General features: G+C 36.4%; 2 protein-coding genes across 8 annotated transcripts in view; one reads left to right on the top strand and one right to left on the bottom strand.

The window, feature by feature from the left end:
• The window catches only part of COG5 (component of oligomeric golgi complex 5), a 385795-nt gene extending 385436 nt beyond the window's left edge, over positions 1 to 359 (bottom strand). The window contains exon 1 of one of the 3 annotated variants that reach the window (XM_072653056.1): positions 71 to 359. In XM_072653056.1, coding sequence (XP_072509157.1) covers positions 71 to 158 — 88 coding nt within the window. In that variant the 5' untranslated portion in view covers positions 159 to 359. The remainder of the gene's footprint in view (positions 1 to 70) is intronic. The other 2 variants (XM_072653057.1, XM_072653058.1) reach the window with 2 other exon arrangements.
• DUS4L (dihydrouridine synthase 4 like) lies at positions 234 to 17073 on the top strand. 5 transcript variants are annotated; one of them, XM_072653067.1, is made up of 8 exons: positions 243 to 332; positions 1652 to 1741; positions 5668 to 5807; positions 7062 to 7183; positions 9458 to 9575; positions 10749 to 10871; positions 12471 to 12697; positions 15831 to 17073. In XM_072653067.1, the coding sequence occupies exons 3-8, from the start codon at positions 5692 to 5694 to the stop codon at positions 16076 to 16078; spliced, it is 954 nt and encodes a 317-aa protein (XP_072509168.1). In that variant the 5' UTR covers positions 243 to 332; positions 1652 to 1741; positions 5668 to 5691; the 3' UTR covers positions 16079 to 17073. The 5 variants fall into 5 exon arrangements, with proteins under 5 accessions (XP_072509171.1, XP_072509168.1, XP_072509169.1 ...); XM_072653070.1 differs by lacking the exon at positions 1652 to 1741 and having other exon boundaries at positions 234 to 332; XM_072653068.1 differs by lacking the exons at positions 243 to 332; positions 1652 to 1741 and adding an exon at positions 3667 to 3905.
• Positions 17074 to 17663: the final 590 nt, after the last annotated feature.

Below are 17663 nucleotides of genomic sequence, written 5' to 3'. Positions count from 1 at the left end.
GATGGACAGCCCTAGAGACCAGACAAGCCTCCGGGCGGAGCTCCCTGCCGCCAGCCCGGTCCTCCCTTACCGTCCTGCAGAAGTTCGCGGACCGTCACCGCGGCCGCTCCACAAACAGGATCCTCAGCCCCGGACCCAGCAGCCCCGGTGCCTTCCATGTTGGCAGGTGCAGGACTGATGACGTCAAGCCGCAGGGCCCTCCGCGGCCGAGGCTGGTGACGCACAAACCCCGCGCCCGCGAGCTCGGGCTGAGCCCGGCCGAGTCTCTGTGCGCATGTGCGGCTCCCTGCGCTGACCGGGCTGCGGAGGGAGCGGGAGCTGGTGACCCCAGGGTGAGCCTCGTGGGTTCTGTGAGGGGCGGCGGGACCTTTAACTTTCCGTGCTCGTGGAAGGAGACGAGGGATGGATGGGGCGGGGAAGGGGCATCTGCGGCGCTCCGCGGTTGGGCAGGCAAGTCAGCTGAGGCCCAGGCACTCATGCTCCTCGCTGTCGAGCTGGAAGGGGTTATCTGCCCCGCGGGTTGTCAGTCTGCGGCTCCCTGCGGCCCTTTCGTGCGGTCTGGGAAGTCAAAACTGTTTTCATAAGGACGCTAGCGATCACCCACGTGAATAAGAGCTCTTTTGGAGGGGCCTCAGTAATTTTTAAGAGTGTAAAGGAGTCCTGAGATCAAAAAGTTTTAGTGCCGCAAATCTAACACCCTTCTCCCCATCTCCCCCTACAAAGGAGGAAACTGAGGCACAAGCAACCTAGGATCGTTGTAGCGCTGGGAGGGACCCGAAGCCCTAGTCCAAAGCCTTTCATTTTGCGGTTGAGAAAAGGGAGGCCCAGAGTCAAAGGATAACAGATTGAGAATGAAAAGGGCCCCTAAAGTTCCTGGAGCCCAGCGCCTTCACTTTACAGAGGGAGAAACTGGCTTGCTCACGATCACAGCCAGGATCCAAACCCACGTTTATCTTGCTTGAATATTGGGGTTCCTCTCCCCTGACCAGATGTCTTTACCCTTTGCCTTTATTCACCTTCACGTTTTCTTATAGAAGAGAAATAAGCACACAGGAAAATGCTTTAGTCTTTGATTCTGTTCGTTAGTTACTGATTCAACGCATACTGTGTGCAAGGCAATAGGGACACACACAAAAACAGTCTCTGCCCCATGGAGCTTAGGGTTGCTTTAGTGGTGAGACACAACAAAGAGGCATAGATTTAGAATTGGAAGGGATCTTCCAAAGTTAGATAGATGAAACTGAATGCAAAGATGTTAGTGATGTTTCCGAGGTCATAGAGGTAGCAAGTGGTAGAGCTTGTTCCAAGATCCTCATTCTAAATACAACAGCCTTTCAGCTGCACCAGATACAAGGTAATTGCAAGGGGCGGAGAGTGCTGACTACTGAGAGGGTCAGAAAAGGCCTTATTTCACTCACTTTCAGCTGCAGAAAAAGAAAAAAGAGCAGCTAATCGATTGTCAGGAGCTGTGGGTTCTGGGTTCCTAGATTGCTAGATTTTGGTTTCAGGCTTATTTCCAAGGATTCCATTCCCACGGTAATCACTTGTTGGGGGAAGATGCAAAGTTTACCTGAGTTAATGGTCATTGCCTGTGCGGAATCTCTCATTTCATTCCTATCATGCTGACAAATAATTATTATAATTATTTCAGTGGCAGTGTGGTAAAATGGAAGAAATACTGAATTTGGAGTCAAAGTTTGAGATCTGGGGCAAATCATCCTCACTCTGAAGCTGTTTCTAGGTAGGAACAGAGAGAAACCTATTGGTTAGTTTATAGATATTTTTACTGCAAGAGAAATATAAGAAGTTTGTCAAGGAGAGACAGATCAGTGATGAAGAGATACTTTTACTTCAAGGACTTGTGCGTTTATTTTATTTTATCTTCATTAATGTAGATCAAAACTTCTCCTTGTAGAATCAATAATCTTCTCTGTAAAATCTACAGAATCCTATCTGTAAACGAGTGGATTGGACTAAATAGTGTGAAAGCTTCCTTCCAGTTCTAAAACTGTGACCCTATGCTAAAAGCATTAGGAAGAAGTATAAAGCAAAATATTTTGTGAAGGCCCAAGGAATTAGGGGAAGCTAATGAAAAAGATGGCATTTGAATTGGACTTAATCTCCACCACTCAGAGTCTCTGTCTTCCCCCAAAGCTCAACTCAAGCACACTTCCTATTTGAGACTTTTCCTAATCTTCCCACCTGCTAGTGCCTTCTCATCTTCTCTCTGATGTCATGGTCTTCTTCAAAAACGAAGGACAAACACAGACATTTACTTTGCACACATTTTTATTTACATATATATACACATGTGTGTATATTGTTTAACAGTAGACTCTCTTGTTTTACATATGAGGAAACTGAGGCCCCTAAAGGTTTTGACTGTCTTAAAGTTATAAGGATTGTGACCAAGGCAGGATTTTGGTCCAAGTTGTCTGACTCCAAAACCAGTATCTTCCCACTTAATCATGTTACTTCCTGCCTGTGTTCTTCATGCTAGCTGTTTTACATGGCTGGAATATATTTCCTCTTCTCCTTTTCTTTAAATCTCTAGCTTTTTTCTAGGTGCAGTGTGTTATGTGCACCAGGAAGCCTTCCCAGTTCTCTAAGTTATTTGTTATTTGTTCTCTCCCTCTTCAAATTATCCTGTATTTACCTATGTATTTTCAAGTACCATGATAACATACTTCCTTGATAGCTTGCCAAAATGTACCAAATGCTTATTCTTAGTCCCTGGTCCACTACTACAGGAAGGGTCAAGAACTAGCTAGTAGCATTCTTCAAAACTTTTCTCTGAGATGCCAAGAGTACCTGACTCTGAGGATAATTATGTTGGTATCTACTGGAAAATTGTTCTGAATTGATTGCTTTGAGATCATATCAAGTAACAATTGTAACAGATTTTACATGTGAAATTTATTCATTCCTTGCAGACCATAGGTAGCTTTATAGCTATCAGCAATAAAAACTCTCCACACTTGAAAACTATTTTTAAGTGCAGGGTTCTTAACCTTGGGTTTGTGAACTTGTGTGTGTTTTTACATATTTTATAACTGTGTTCCAGCATAATAATATATGATCTGGGACCCCAGATTAAGAACATTTGCTCTAGGTATTTGTCTCATTCACTGCTATTTTGCCAGACCTTGCCCCTTTTGTATATATGAAAGTGATTTTACTCCTTGAAAGCTGTAATATCAGTGCAATGAGCAACCTCAACTCCAGAAGATCATAATAACAGAGGGATGACAGACTACAGCTGCAGAATTTGTGGATGGTTTACATACTTATGCTTTGTTACAAGGAATGGCATTTTTGTTGTGTTGGAGGGAGGGGCAGTGGTTATAATGATGTTAAAAAGAAAGAGAAAAGAGCATTCATGAAACATTTATAAAATGCACAGAAGAGACCAGAATTTCCAAAAGTGAAGCAGGACAATACTGAAATTACCATTTTAAACTTACATACTTTTATAAAAGCTACACATAATTGGGATTCATGATTTTATATGTGATTCTTTTTCTGCTTTTATATCTGGAAGTGATATGTGTTGACATCGGCCAAGTTCGTAATTTTACAAGCCCTATATAAATCCTACCCTCTCTCCCCCACAAAAAAAACCCAAACTTGATTTTGACAACTCAAATGTACATTTCATCTTGTTAGATGAAAGCCAGCTTTCTAGCCTATCAAGATGCAAGATGATCAGGGAGACAGTATGACAGTATGACAGTACCAAATTCCCCTTGATGAGTTTAAGCCCAAGTGAACTCTGTCTGGAATCCTCAGAACATTGTGTTCTTCAAATGAGAGTTTTAAACAGGAAAAGTTGCCACAGGATCAAATGAAGTAAATGTCTCCATTTTCAACAGAGGGAAAAGAGTGGATTCCACAAACTAGGACAAGTGAGTGTGATATTGATTCTTGGCAAAATTCTAGAATTTTAGGGACACTTAGTGAATATCTAGATAAAGATGTGGTTATCAAAATGGCTTCATAAAAATAGATCTAACCAGTCTGACTACACTGCCTCCCCTCCCTGCCCCTCCTTATTGTTTTACAAAGTTATAACTAGTTGAAGAGAGGCAGATTTAAATGGGCAGCTCAGGGGAGTGTTGTAGATGTAGTTTACTTATAGAATTTGAGAAGGTATTCCATACTATTCTTGTGGACAATATGGAAAAGTGCCTTAGTGACTGACATTCAAACCTTCTTGGCACAAAATGATTGCCAAATGGCACTGTATATTTACTGGCATAGCAGGTTAACATTTGTTCCTGTCATTTGCTTTCATAGAAAGCATGACAAATGGGCGCTTAGTTTATATTTTGCCTCTCTGGATTTTTTTATGTATGAATACTTATCATCAAAACTAGTAATCTTATCCATGGAACTCAATACTAATAAACTATATTTGTGCTCTACTGTATGGTAAATTAGTCAAATCAATAGCACTTACTCAGTTCCTCCCCATACACTAAGTTGGAGCCAAACTGGATTCCTCGCATAGGCATTTGTCATGTTCTCATTTGTACTTTATTTGGGTATAAGTCTAATGTCTGCCTCCTGGATTGGAAGCTCTTATCCTAAAGAACAAAGACTATCTGTCATATGTAGTGGGTAAGATAGTGGGCTTAAAATTTAGGTTCTGATGCTACTACTGATGCATCCTAGCTGTGTGACCTGACGCAAGTCATTTAATTTCTTTGCACCTCAATTTCCTCATCTGTAAAATGGAGATAACAATAATAGTACCTATTTCAGAGTTATTGTGGTGCTTGAAGGAATTGTCTGTGAAAAACACATTGCAGACTTTAAAGCACTTTATAAATGACAGTTACTATTTTGTCTCCTTCAGTGTCTAAAACAATACATTGCATAGGAAGTGCTTGAGAAAATACATTGAATAAATACATGAATGGCTTAAAGCAAATTCCTTTATTTATCTAGTAATACCATTTAGAACAGAACATTGTGGAAAAAGTATTTGATTTGCTTGGAATAAGGAAATCATCTTGTAGTTTTTCCATGACCCCAGCTCCCAATAACTTGAACAAGAAATGTAGCTATAATAACTGCCCAATTAAATGTAAATGTTCAACACAAGAAAGTCTTATTTGTATCTAGTACAGATAGCATCACTTTACAAAATGCTAAGAGTTGTGGACAATTTTAGTGAGTAACCAAATTTGTAGCATCCCAACAAACACTTGGAAGATCAGAAAAAACCGTATTTGCCAACAAATTTGACTTAATTGATGGCATACAAATTTTATTTATATCTGTGTATATGTTCCATGCATGAGGGATAGCTGACAGATAGTGCATGTGCTCTAATGTTATCCACATGATTTCAGATAAGTGGGAGCCCCAACACAAAATTGGGGAAGGACATAGAAGAAAACTGCACAAGATGGTATAAATGGGTTTGTATCTGTATCATTTGTCCCACATCAATAAAATGACAAATCCTTTGTAATATTAGAATTTATGTGTTATATTCCTCTGGCAGGACATAAGTTCATTGAAGTCACAAACAAAAAAAAGTCATTGTAGTCCCTATTGCCTAAGAAAATGGTTGTCCTATAGTTGGCCCTTGATAAACATATACTAGATGTGTATCTAATGAAAGGCATGTTTCTATATAAAACGGACTATGTTTTTCAGAATTTTTTTCAAAAACTGGTATTTATGAGTTGTGATTATATCCAAACTACACAATGTCAAGAAAGCACAAAAGATCCAATGGAAATGTTTCATTCTGGGCACGTGGTGAAAATATGTGCTCCTATGGTTCGATATTCAAAGTAAGTATGGTAAATGATTATTGTGTTACATTTTCTGTGCCTTTTCCTTTTGGGATTATATTTAATGTTGTCCACCCTCATCTTCAAATAACTGGCATCATAAGTGATTCTGTCTCAAACACTCAAGCAAAAACGAATGCTCCAGCAACCATATGATAATCAAGAGTTATAAAGCAGGGATAGTAGAAACATAAAACTCATTATACAATAAAAATATCTTTCTGAGAAGTACAGATTAGGTTAGCTGTTTTCCCACAAACTAAAACTTATGCTTTCTGCCTCTGCCTAGTAGACACCATCTAGATGACTACCTTGAGAGAAGCAGAAACAATATAAGATTTACATTTTTGTTACTATTTCCCAATTATTAGAATCACTATTATCTTCAGACATTAATTTTTAAATACCTGTGTTTTCTCAGGGACTTCCAAAGTTTATTAATGAAGTTTGAGGATGAAAAAATATATTTTAACTCAGCAGTTTTATATTCAGGACCTAGAATTTACCCAGAACTGGACTAGATTATTGTAAGGAATACAAAACATTATGAGACACAATTCCTGCCCTGAAGATGTTTACAGTTTTTTTTGGGAAACAAAGTAGTGCTCATGAAATATAGGGTAATACAAGTATTATATTATTATATTAAATGTTAATAGAGGTTCAAAAAAGGGTGAGATCACTTAGTTGCAGTAAGGCTTCATGGAAAAGATAAGCATTAAAGGCTCTCAGAAGTCATGGAAACCTCATTTATTTAACCACCTTTGTCCATTACCATTGTTGTATAAGCACCTAATAAACTTTCTACTAATGCTTCTGAATATAACCATATTGAGAATTAGTTTGCTATTGGCTTACATCATCCAACACACAACCTAATCCATGTGTTTTTATGAGACCTCTTTAATTACTTTTATGAGTAGCCCTCATGCAAGTGCTTAATCCTTTTAAAGGGAACATTTAGTTGACTCATTCACCAATAACTGACAGACAATAAAAACTTAATAAATTTTATTTTAGTAAGTACAAAACAAGGCTGGTTCACTTATTTTACTTTTCAGATTTGACTTAGTATTTTTAAATTGACAATTTAAACTATTAAGCATAACTCAGTTCTTTGTAGCATTTTGTTGAACTTGATTCAATGAATATTTCTTACCTTAATTTATGCTTAGTAACATTTTATTGCATTTAGAAGTAAATTGGATTATAGTGCTTTGAAAATGCTGGATGAAAATGTTCATTTGCTCATAGATTGGCTTTCAGAACACTAGTGAGGAAATACAACTGTGATCTGTGTTATACTCCAATGATAGTTGCTGCTGATTTTGTCCGATCTGTAAAAGCCAGAGATAGTGAATTCACCACGAACAAAGGTATGCACAGTCTATTATATATTGAGTTTTGTAGAATTTCATTTTTAAAAAACTATCCTTTTTAATCTGAGACTTCACATAATACTCATTTGCTGTGAAACTGATTTTATTCAACCATTCATTTCAGTTCCACAAACACTGATTGTGTCTACTTGGTACTGAGCACAAAGGTAATCCCAGATATACAAGTTTAGATACAATGGTCCATGTCCTTATGGAACCTAAAATTTAGTAAAACACATACAGAGATACTTTGGCTAACACATGTAACTATATTAGGGATGTACAAAACAATATGCAATCTGAGCTCTACAAAGGAAACCCCTGTTTCCTGGGGTTATGAGAAAAATGTTTTAAAAACTTTAAAGTAGCATCCAAACAGAGGTCATAACCAAGTAGGTATATCATGAAAGGCTTCATAGCATTTGAATTGGGTTCTCCAGAATAGATAGAAATTGAAGAGGCCAAGAGTTTGCGGAAGAGGAATCCAGACAAAGGGAATAATATGAGCAAAGACAGGAAAGCGTGAATTGTATTCAAAATACATATTGATCCCCTTTGCCTGAGTATAGAGTTTATAGAAGAGTTTATTAGAATGACACTTGATTGTAGAAGTCCTTGTATGTCATGTAGTGGAATTTGAAGTAGTCATTATGAAACCAATAACATTTTTTAATAGAGGTGGCCTGACTGGATCCCTGTATAAGGAAGGGATATTAAAGATGGAGAGGAGGGGAAATGAAGGAAGAAAGATTGTGCTTGTTTATATCAGCACCCATGGATTCAGTTATCATCTCTATGCTCATAATTCCCAGATCCACTTGTCTAGGGCTAACCTTTCTCCTGACCTCCAATATCTTATCTCCAGCTGCCTACTGAGTATCTCTTAATTGTATCTTAAATTTGCACATCTAGTAATGGACTCATTATTTTTCTCCCTAAGTCTTCCTCTCTTCCTAACTTCCCTATTACTGTGGAGGCACTGCCATCCTCCCACTCACCCAGGCTCACAAGCAAGGTGTTATCCTCCACTCCTTACTCTCTCACACACACACACTCTTTTATCTGATCTGTTGTCACGTCCTATTGATTTTACATTTACAATATCTCTAGTCTACACCCCCTTCTCTCCTTTTACACTACCACCACCCTGGTACAGATTGTAATTACCTCACATCTACAGTATTGTAATAACCTTTTGGTTGGTGTCCCTACCTCCAGTCTCTCCCTACTCTAGTCCATCCTCCACTCAGCTCTCAGATCAGTCTTCCTAAATTTCAGCACAGGTCTGACTGTCACTGGCTCCCCACCCCTCACCCCAATTCAGTAAACTTCAGTGACTTTCTGTTGCCTCCAAGCAAATATAAAATCCTCTATTTGTTCTTTTTAAAGCCTTCATAATATGGCCTCCTCCTACCTTGCCATCTTCTTGCACCTTATTCCCCTCTACATGCTCCACACCCCAGTGACACTGCCGTTCTTGCTATTCATCTCCCATCTCCCAGCATTTTCACTGGCTATCCCCTGTGCCTGGAATGTTTTCCCTCTTCCTGCTCTCCATCTTCTGGCATTCTTCAAGTCTCAGCTAAAATCCCACCTTCCATAAGAAGCTTTTCCCAATCTTCTTTAAAGCTAATATCTACCTTCTAATGATCTCCAATTCATTCTATATATCTCTTGTTTGTGCATAGATGTTTGCATTTTGTCTTCTCCATAAAACTGAGTGCTTGGAGAGGAGAAACTTTTGTTTATATTCCCAGAGCTTGATACATGGTAGGCACTTAATAAATGCTGATTGACTTACTTGACCATTGAATTAGTTTAGGAGGATGGCAGGAATGGTTTGTTGCAAAATTAGTTCCTTTTTCTGTGAATAGAATTTTTTTCCAAAACAATTAATGTGTAATCAACAAGTTTCTGTTAAATACCTTCTAAATAGTGGTGTATAGGAAAAAACATACAAGATAAGTGGTTCGATTCTCCCATTCTGTTTCTTCTAATAGACAGTTCCTGTTATTCTTCAGAACATAAAAGAGAGAAGACATTCCTTCTACCAGTTTCATAAGGAAAGAGATAAATCCTCTCATCCCTTCATAAACTTTCAGAAGGCTCACACCTGATTCTATCTAAAAATGTAATCCTATCTGAATAGATGTTTTAATAGATTGAAAGTAGTTAATATTGTCTTACCCTACATAGGCAATTTCTGGGTGTTATTTTTAATACTCCATGTTATTTCTTCTGAATTTTAATGATGAGATGTTCATTTATCAGGTGATTGTCCGCTGATTGTTCAATTTGCTGCTAACGATGCACAGCTTTTATCTGATGCTGCCCGAATAGTCTGTCCTTATGCGAATGGAATAGACATTAACTGTGGTTGCCCTCAGAGGTAAAACTCAAAGAAGTTGGAAGAATTTACTGAAAAGATTAGGAAAATCTATATGAACATGGTAAAATATCTTTCTAGTTTTCCAAAATTCAAAAGGAAAATAATTCATATGAAGTAGAATGTTAAGCATGAATAGTCTAAACTGGAAATAAGATAATCTGTTAGAGGGGGAAAAATTTAATAGACTAACCTCAAAGATTTTGAGACCCTATTGTTGCTGAAAGCTAAGGGACTGATATATAATAGTAGGGTACTTTTGTAATTTTACCTTGCTAATAGAATTTGGTATAATATATATCCCCTCTCTTGAGCCCTTCCTGTGAACATTTAGTTACTACCACCAAAAGGACCTTCTTATAAGGTACCATTGTATGAACCCAAATACAGTGTTTTAGTGACGTTCCATTGTATAAAAACAAGGAAGTCACGTTTTAATGCCACTTCATATATTCTTTTTACTTCTGAGATATGTGATTCTATGATTTGGGAGATCTGCACACCCTTTGTTGTAATTCGCTCCCCTCCTGTTGCTTTTTCAAGGCATATTTTTTAGGAGCTTTTTTTTAAATATTTAGCTGTGTAGTTAACTAAGTATTGGTAAGAAGTAATCAGGGAACTGGTGTTATCTGTCAATAATTCTAAATGTTATAATACTAAAAAAAAAAAAAAAAGGCTTATTAGTGTTGCTAGAAATCAATGTAACTTCAAAACTTCTTTATCTACTCTATTCCAGCTATGTACGTAGCTGCCTGTGTGTATGTGTGTGTGTATGTATACATACAGTAATCTTCAAATTTAAGGAACCTGATTTCAGTGACACAGAACTTGTTCTGGCCTGGTGAGATTTGGAAATTATACTTTTCTGACTTTATATCCATCCTGGAATTTGTTTGTCTAACATCACATTGTGTCTTAGAAACATACCAGTAATCATTGGTTCTCTGATTGTAGGTCAAAGAAATATTTTTATGTGTATAAAAATATATGTTCTATACATGGTAGTGGTTCTGTTTACCTCATCTTCCATTTCCATAATTACAACAAAAAAGGGTAACCACTTGCTTTCAAGTATACCAAGAATAATACATATAAACAACACACACACACACACACAAATATATTTCCATACTTAAAAACCCCTGTTATACATTTTTCATTTTGTTCTTTTTTAAGGTGGGCCATAGCAGAAGGATATGGGGCATGTTTAATAAATAAACCTGAACTTGTTCAAGATATGGTTAAACAAGTAAGAAGTCAAGTGGAAAACCCAAAGTTTTCAGTGTCCATTAAAATAAGGTAAAAAAAAATTCATGTATGTTTTAATCTATTGACAAGGTCCATTTTATTACTTAAAAGGTACCTTTTATCAAAGTGCTTAATTTGAATGGTTAATACTATTTATATGTATAAAATAAGCCTTTTATTAGATGCAAAAATTTTTATTTCTAGATGATCATGTATTCCTTTGTATTTTAATTTGGAATGAGAGTCATCAAACTGTGAATGTCCTGATGGCTTTTTTTTTTTTTTTAGCTTCAGTATAAAGATATAGAGGATCACTATTAAAATAGGAAAGCTTTCAAGGGTGAAACAAGTCTGACAGTTTTTAGCAGCCATTTGACTAGGGAAATTTTACTTAAAGTGAGCACTTTATGAAGATCACATACATCTATTTTCTAAATAGAGCCATCTGCAAAAAAGTTTCAGTACTAAAATAGTCCATTAAAAATTAAGTGCAGCTGGTTATTTGATATAAATTAAAGTGAGGATGGCCCCTCTGCCAAAATGTGGTATCCCCCTATTTTTCTAGCCTTGTCTGATATTACTACCTTTAACACACTGCTCTTCAGCCAAACTGGACAACTTTTTGCCCTGTGTTCTGCTTTAGTACCTTTACTCAGCAGCTTCCCTGTTCCTGGAATGCCCACCCTCACCACCTTTATCTCTTGAACTCATACATATCTTTTAAAGCCCAGTTCAAATACTACCATTTGCTGTGATAAAGCCTTATGCTAGGTTCCTCAGACTTTGTTTTATAACCCTTGAATGTCCTTACCATGTATCATAATGCTATCTACATTGATGTCTTCTCCCTCCACTAGACTAATGAGTTCTTTGAGAGCAGGGAATATAACATGTCTTATCCAAACTTTGTATCTGCCTTAGTGACCTAATTACACAATAGGAACTTCATAAATGTTTGTTATTGCTGCTATTGTCACATTGTTTTATCCCACCAGTTTTATTAAATTCAGTGAAACTGATAATTTCTCCACAAATAAAACCTTAGAATTCTTGTAGTCTCCTTTAAAAACAAACCAGTGCCACTAGGATAAGGGAAGGGGGGTCAGTTGTGGAGTGGGGATGAGAGGAGTATCATTTATCTCTGATCCCCAAGGTAGAGAGGCAATTCATAGAAATATAGAGACCCAAAACATCCCCTAGTACATAAGTGGTCAAAGAATTTAAAACAGATCTTAAAAGAAAAGTACGTCATCTTTTGGAGTTCAGACATTACCAGACTATTGGTACTTTAAGATATAGTTTTCAGTTTCCTCACTGGAGAGAATAGGCTGGAAGGTATAGAGCTGCTTCTTTCCATCCTACTAATGCAGAGTTCATCATTACACAGCTTAGAAAATAGCAATTTCTCCCAAGTAAAAAATCAGGAGTATGGGATAGCCTGGCTGTGATCTTGGTCCCAAGAGTCAAATAGCAACACCAGATGGACTGAAGTAGACTGTATTCCTAAATAAAACCCACTGTATACTAGGATTTTGGTCATTAAGAAAACTGAATAACTAAAATTATACTATGCAAAAGTGACACTTTTAATTTGTTTGGTTTATCAGTTCTTTAAATTTTCATGTGCTGTAAAACATTTCGGAATTTTAGGATTCATGATGATCTTACAAGAACTGTAGATCTTTGTCGGAAAGCTGAAGCAACAGGTGTTTCCTGGATTACAGTTCATGGGAGAAATATTGAAGAAAGACACCAGCCAGTACACTATGATGCAATTAAAATAATTAAAGAAAATTTGTCTATACCTGTAATTGCTAATGGAGACATTAAAAGTTTAAAGGAAGCAGAAAATATTCAGGAAATAACTGGGACAAACGGTAAGAAATCAGCATTTAAATTGGGGGAGGAGGGTTTACCCTTTTAAGTGTCTAAGAAACTAATGTTATTATGGTGTAGTTTTTATTTAACAGTGAGCCATATTCTCTCACTACTCTAAGCTAGGCAACTTTCAAATCCATACTATTAACTCTTATTCAGTAAATAATGGAATGATGTTTCAGGTGGGATAAATACAACCAACTTTTCTATCCTTATGTCATTTAGTGGGTAATATGCTTCCAGATGACCTACTAGTGAACTCAAGCACCCAGTAGAGTAGTGGCTTATCCAACTTTAAGCGACTTACCCACTGATATTACAGAGTTGCTTGGTTTACAAGCATATAACATAAAAAGGGAGAGAGTGACTTTAAAAAGGTATCTATTGATGGCAGCAGGTAGTTTGGGATCATATATTCAGAGCTAGAAAAGACTTTAGAGATCATCTTGTCTAACCACTTCATTTTCCAAATAAACTGAGTCCCCAAGAATTGATTTGCCCAAATTATTCAGTGACAGTGCAGGAATCTAACCCCAAGTTTCCATTTGCATTTAGCAGTAGATCCATTCCACCACAGTAGCTCCCTAAATTTCGTTCAAAGCAACATCTTTGAATATCTGTTTTGTACAAGGCATTCTTTCCAACTTTGTTTTAATTGCAACTGCCAATTCATCACAGCATATCAGGTACTGAGATAGTAGAGTCAGAATGTGCTCATTCCATTATTACTACCATCGAAAATAACTAAAAGGTTAGCAGATCTGTTCCCCTTTTTTCTCATTTGTTTTCCTTTTAATTTACAAATAACATGCAATAATAATTTGGTTTAGCTGGGTCTCAGTCTGGCTTTCCAAAGATTCATTTCTTAGTAGCTTTGTTTAAAAAATTGATTATTATGAACTTTTTCATTCTCATCACTAGTAAGAAGTCCTCTCTTACAATAAATATGTATATAGTCCAGCAAAACATTGATTTTCAGTTTTGTGCAGTTACATTCTCTTTTGCCAGGCTCATGAACTATTTATTTAGCAAATTACTTTGTATTAAAAGCCATTGTAGCCTTTGGTTGCCACATTTTTCTGCTTAGCAAGATTACATTTACTGATACAGGTGGCATCTGGACTTTTCAGTCTTATTGTGCTAATGGTTTTTCATTTGCTAAACTCTTAAGAATTGGTGATTTTAAAAAAAAAAAAAACAATTGTCCAAAGTCAACAGGTTGGGTTACAGTGTCTGTCATCAAAAGCAATGTCTCCTCATGTTTACATTTTTATCTATTTTTTAAAAATTAAAATGACCTTGGTTCCAACAATCTGGTGATCTAGCCTCATATGGCTGACTGATAAAAATGTCAGCATATCCAGTTGCTTCATATCTGCTTATACTCAATTTTATTTTTTTGTGGTATTTTTAAAAGTCTGCCACTGAGTTTCTACTCAGTGAAGATATTAATGATTAACCTTCCATGAACTTTTGAATTCTTTCATTGCTTTTCACTATTGTTCTCTTTCAGTAAAGTAAAGAATCAAGATATTTGTTAACTTGGTTTTTGAGAACCTAATCCAGGTCTTCATAGAATTTCTTTGCTTCTTCACCCTGAGCAGTGCATAAACTGCAGTTTGCTCCACAAGATCTTTTTGTTTACCATGAGCAGTACAAAATGAGGTAACCAAGTGTACCATGAAATAATGATTCTTGCTACTTTTGGGCACATGATAAAAGCAACTCAGCCTGCTCCTTTATTTGCCTCTCTGAGGTAAATTTGCAAAATGACTTTCCATTTGGCTGCAACTGCATTACATCTTCTGGTTTTCATTTATTATAAAGTGTCAATATGAATATAGTTCAGTTTTGTCTCAACAAAAAGCATATATTAAAAATTAAATTGGTGGTTGTGGCTAATTTGAGAATTATATGCATCTTTTTCTGCCATTTCAGCACTCTCAAAATTGAAGGCAGCTGTGCAGGACTATACAGGGCAGCTAGGTGACAAAGTAGATAGAGCCATGGACCTGGAGTCAGGAAAAATTGAATTCAGATCTGGCCTCAGACACTTATTAGCTATATGACCCTGGGCAAGTCACTTAACTGTTTGCCTTAGTTTCCTCATTTGTAAAATCAGAAGAAGGAAATGGCAAAACCACTCCAGTATCTTTACCAAGAAAATCCCAAAATAGGGTCATGAAGAGTCAAACATGACTGAGACAATTGAACAACACCAGTGCAGGACTTGGTGCCATTTTCTTGTTTTGTCCATTTCTTGGTTTGCCATGACCAAAAAAATTAGTCACCCAGTGAATATTTAACTAGTTTGTTTTCAAACAGAAGACCTACCCTATCTGTTACTGCATCAGTGTTCCTGCTTATTATAATTTAGTAAAGCTGGCATGGGCTTCAAGAACCCAGGGTTGTTTGCTCATCATCAGAAGATATGATTTTTAGAGTTTGGTAGATGAGCTTCCATGAGTACAATACTGTTTTGATAGCAGGGCAAATGATTCCATTGGAAGTAATACACTGAGTGTGATGCAATAATGGTATTGTGAAAATCTGTCATTGATTCAACTTCACTTAGTTCTAAGTATTGATTTTTACATTCTGTTTAAATCTAGATATTTATTATCATTACTATTCCTTGTGGGCAGTGGCCTGAGTATCAAGCAGGATATAAAGATAAATGAGGCATAGCCACTCCCTTATAAGGGCTTACAATTTAGTAGGGAAGGATAACGTGTGTAAACAAATAAATACAATAAGAAGTGGAATATGAAAATGGAGTCTGCTAGGTGACTCAGTGGATAGAGCACTGGGCCTAGTCAAGAAGACCTAAGTTCAAATTTGGCCTCAGATACTTAAGACCTTGGGCAAGTCACTTAACCTCTGTGTGCCTTAATCCACTAGAGAAGGAAATGGCAAACCATCCAGTATCTTTCCCAAGAAAACCTCATGGGCAGCATGGTCCACAGGGTTCTGAAGAATGGTACAAAACTGAACAACAAATATGAAAATACCTAAGAAAGATATAAGTAAACTATCAGGAGAGTTTAAAAACAGAAGGGATAGTTTCTGACTGGGGCATTGTTAATATTATTCACAGTAATTCACTAGGGTTTCTCATATTTTTTTACATAGGTATAATGGTTGCAAGAGGACTTTTAGCAAATCCTGCCATGTTTGCTGGATATAAAGAAACCCCCCTGAAATGCATCTGGGACTGGGTTGACATTGCCCTTGAGCATGGCACACCTTTTATGTGTTTTCATCATCATTTAATGTACATGATGGAAAGAATAACATCAAAGCAAGAAAAAAAGGTGTTTAATGCTCTGTCAAGTACAACGGCAGTGTTAGATTACCTTACAGACCATTACAGCATGTGAAACTGTCAGATGTTATGTATTTTTTATATTTATGATGAAAATCAACTATAGGATTTTTTAAATTAATGCTTGGTTTTTTTTAAATCCTGTAGTGCACAGAAAAAGCTCACTAGTAATGTTGTTTTATCTGTTGTTTTTCTAAAGGGATCATATCTTTAATATTTTTATAAGAAACATTTTATTTTAAAATAAAATATTCGTGATTTGAATATAGCCCTTATATGTGGATATCAGAATTGTTACAAACTTGTTTCTTAATAAGTGCAGTACAAAACCAGTGCCAAAATCCTTATAAATTGAAAACTAAAAATTTGTATAGAATTGTTCCTAGATGTAGATGATATGAGTTCCACTTGAAAAACCAAATTGATAGTGTTTAATTGAATTCTACATTCACAGAAGCAAAATTTAAATACCATTAAAAAAAGTGATCAGATTTAGTGGCTTCTGACATTTATATCCAAGATTTCCTGAAATTCTGTAAGTGGCATTAACAACTTCTCAGCACTTCCAGATCATTTAGGAAATTGAAAGAACTTGACAAACACATATTCCTAAAAAAGTTAAATAAATGGCATTCCCCTTCTCATCCTTGAAGTACTTTCCTAGCTGAAATCTATATCTGTCATCTTAAGGATGAATGTTTTTAGTGATGGATTGTGAAAGATTATGGCCATCTGACTTAGCAGAAAACAAAAAGAAAGTTTGTCTTTTTTTTTTAAAGGCGTTATACCAGCTTTGATAATCAAGTTTTGCTATTCTAATGGTTTTCATTGGTTGATGATATTACTGAGTTCTGTGCTAGGAGATTATTACCATGTATGTTGGGAGAAAGGGGAGGGAAATGTATTATCAATAGTGAAGAATGTGCCATTACTGGATTTTTTTATACTGAAATTAGTTCAATCATAAAATTGTTTTGGATGTTGACATCGAATATTTGTACTCCACTGTATTAGCAAATAAATCCAAGATATGTAATTGTTGTTTAAAAATTGCTTAATTCTTCAAACTTTTTCTTTTTTTTTTTTTTTTTTGCAAACTAGTCTTATGTTCTGGAGTATTTTAATAGTATTTTCTATACATATTTCAATTAATATTCTATTCTTAGAACTCTCTATTAAAACTTTTCGTTAAAGTATGAGCTCCTTGAAGGAGCCTTCTTGGTATCCTAAGCATTTGACACAATTCCTGACAATAGTATATGCTTAATAAGTGCTTGTTGATTAACTGATTAGACATGAAGTTATCCATTGTTAAATACTGGATTCAGTTCAGCATTTAATAAGGACTTAACAGGTACAAGGTCATAGAAGCCAGGTGGTATGATGGATAGAGTGTTGGGTTCAGAGACAGGAAGGACCTAGGTTGAAATAACTCCGGTCAAGTCATTTAAACCTCTGTATCCCAAGCAATCTAGAATGTAAAGTAAGAGATATGTAATGAAAACCCTATGTATACAAATAGGTATAAGGGGAAAAGAGAAGTAGCCGAAGAGAACTAAAAATCTGATGGGTAGTGTCCTGTTTGTGGAATAGAAAGGAGGCCAGTGTCATTTAAGAGTACATGTCAGAAGGTAAGGTAA

This window comes from Notamacropus eugenii, chromosome 3 (assembly GCF_028372415.1).
Source record: "Notamacropus eugenii isolate mMacEug1 chromosome 3, mMacEug1.pri_v2, whole genome shotgun sequence".
In the NCBI taxonomy this organism is placed as follows: domain Eukaryota; kingdom Metazoa; phylum Chordata; class Mammalia; order Diprotodontia; family Macropodidae; genus Notamacropus; species Notamacropus eugenii.
Note: the sequence above shows the minus strand (reverse complement) of the source record. Positions and strands in the feature narration are given on the sequence as shown.

Bases quoted from the DNA above. Each gene is read 5' to 3' on its own strand.
- DUS4L (XM_072653066.1), top strand. From the start codon at position 5,626: ATGAAAGGCATGTTTCTATATAAAACGGACTATGTTTTTCAGAATTTT. The intron at 7,184-9,457 runs GTATGCACAGTC...TTCATTTATCAG, and splicing joins TGAATTCACCACGAACAAAG to GTGATTGTCCGCTGATTGTT. The intron at 10,872-12,470 runs GTAAAAAAAAAT...TCGGAATTTTAG, and splicing joins TCAGTGTCCATTAAAATAAG to GATTCATGATGATCTTACAA.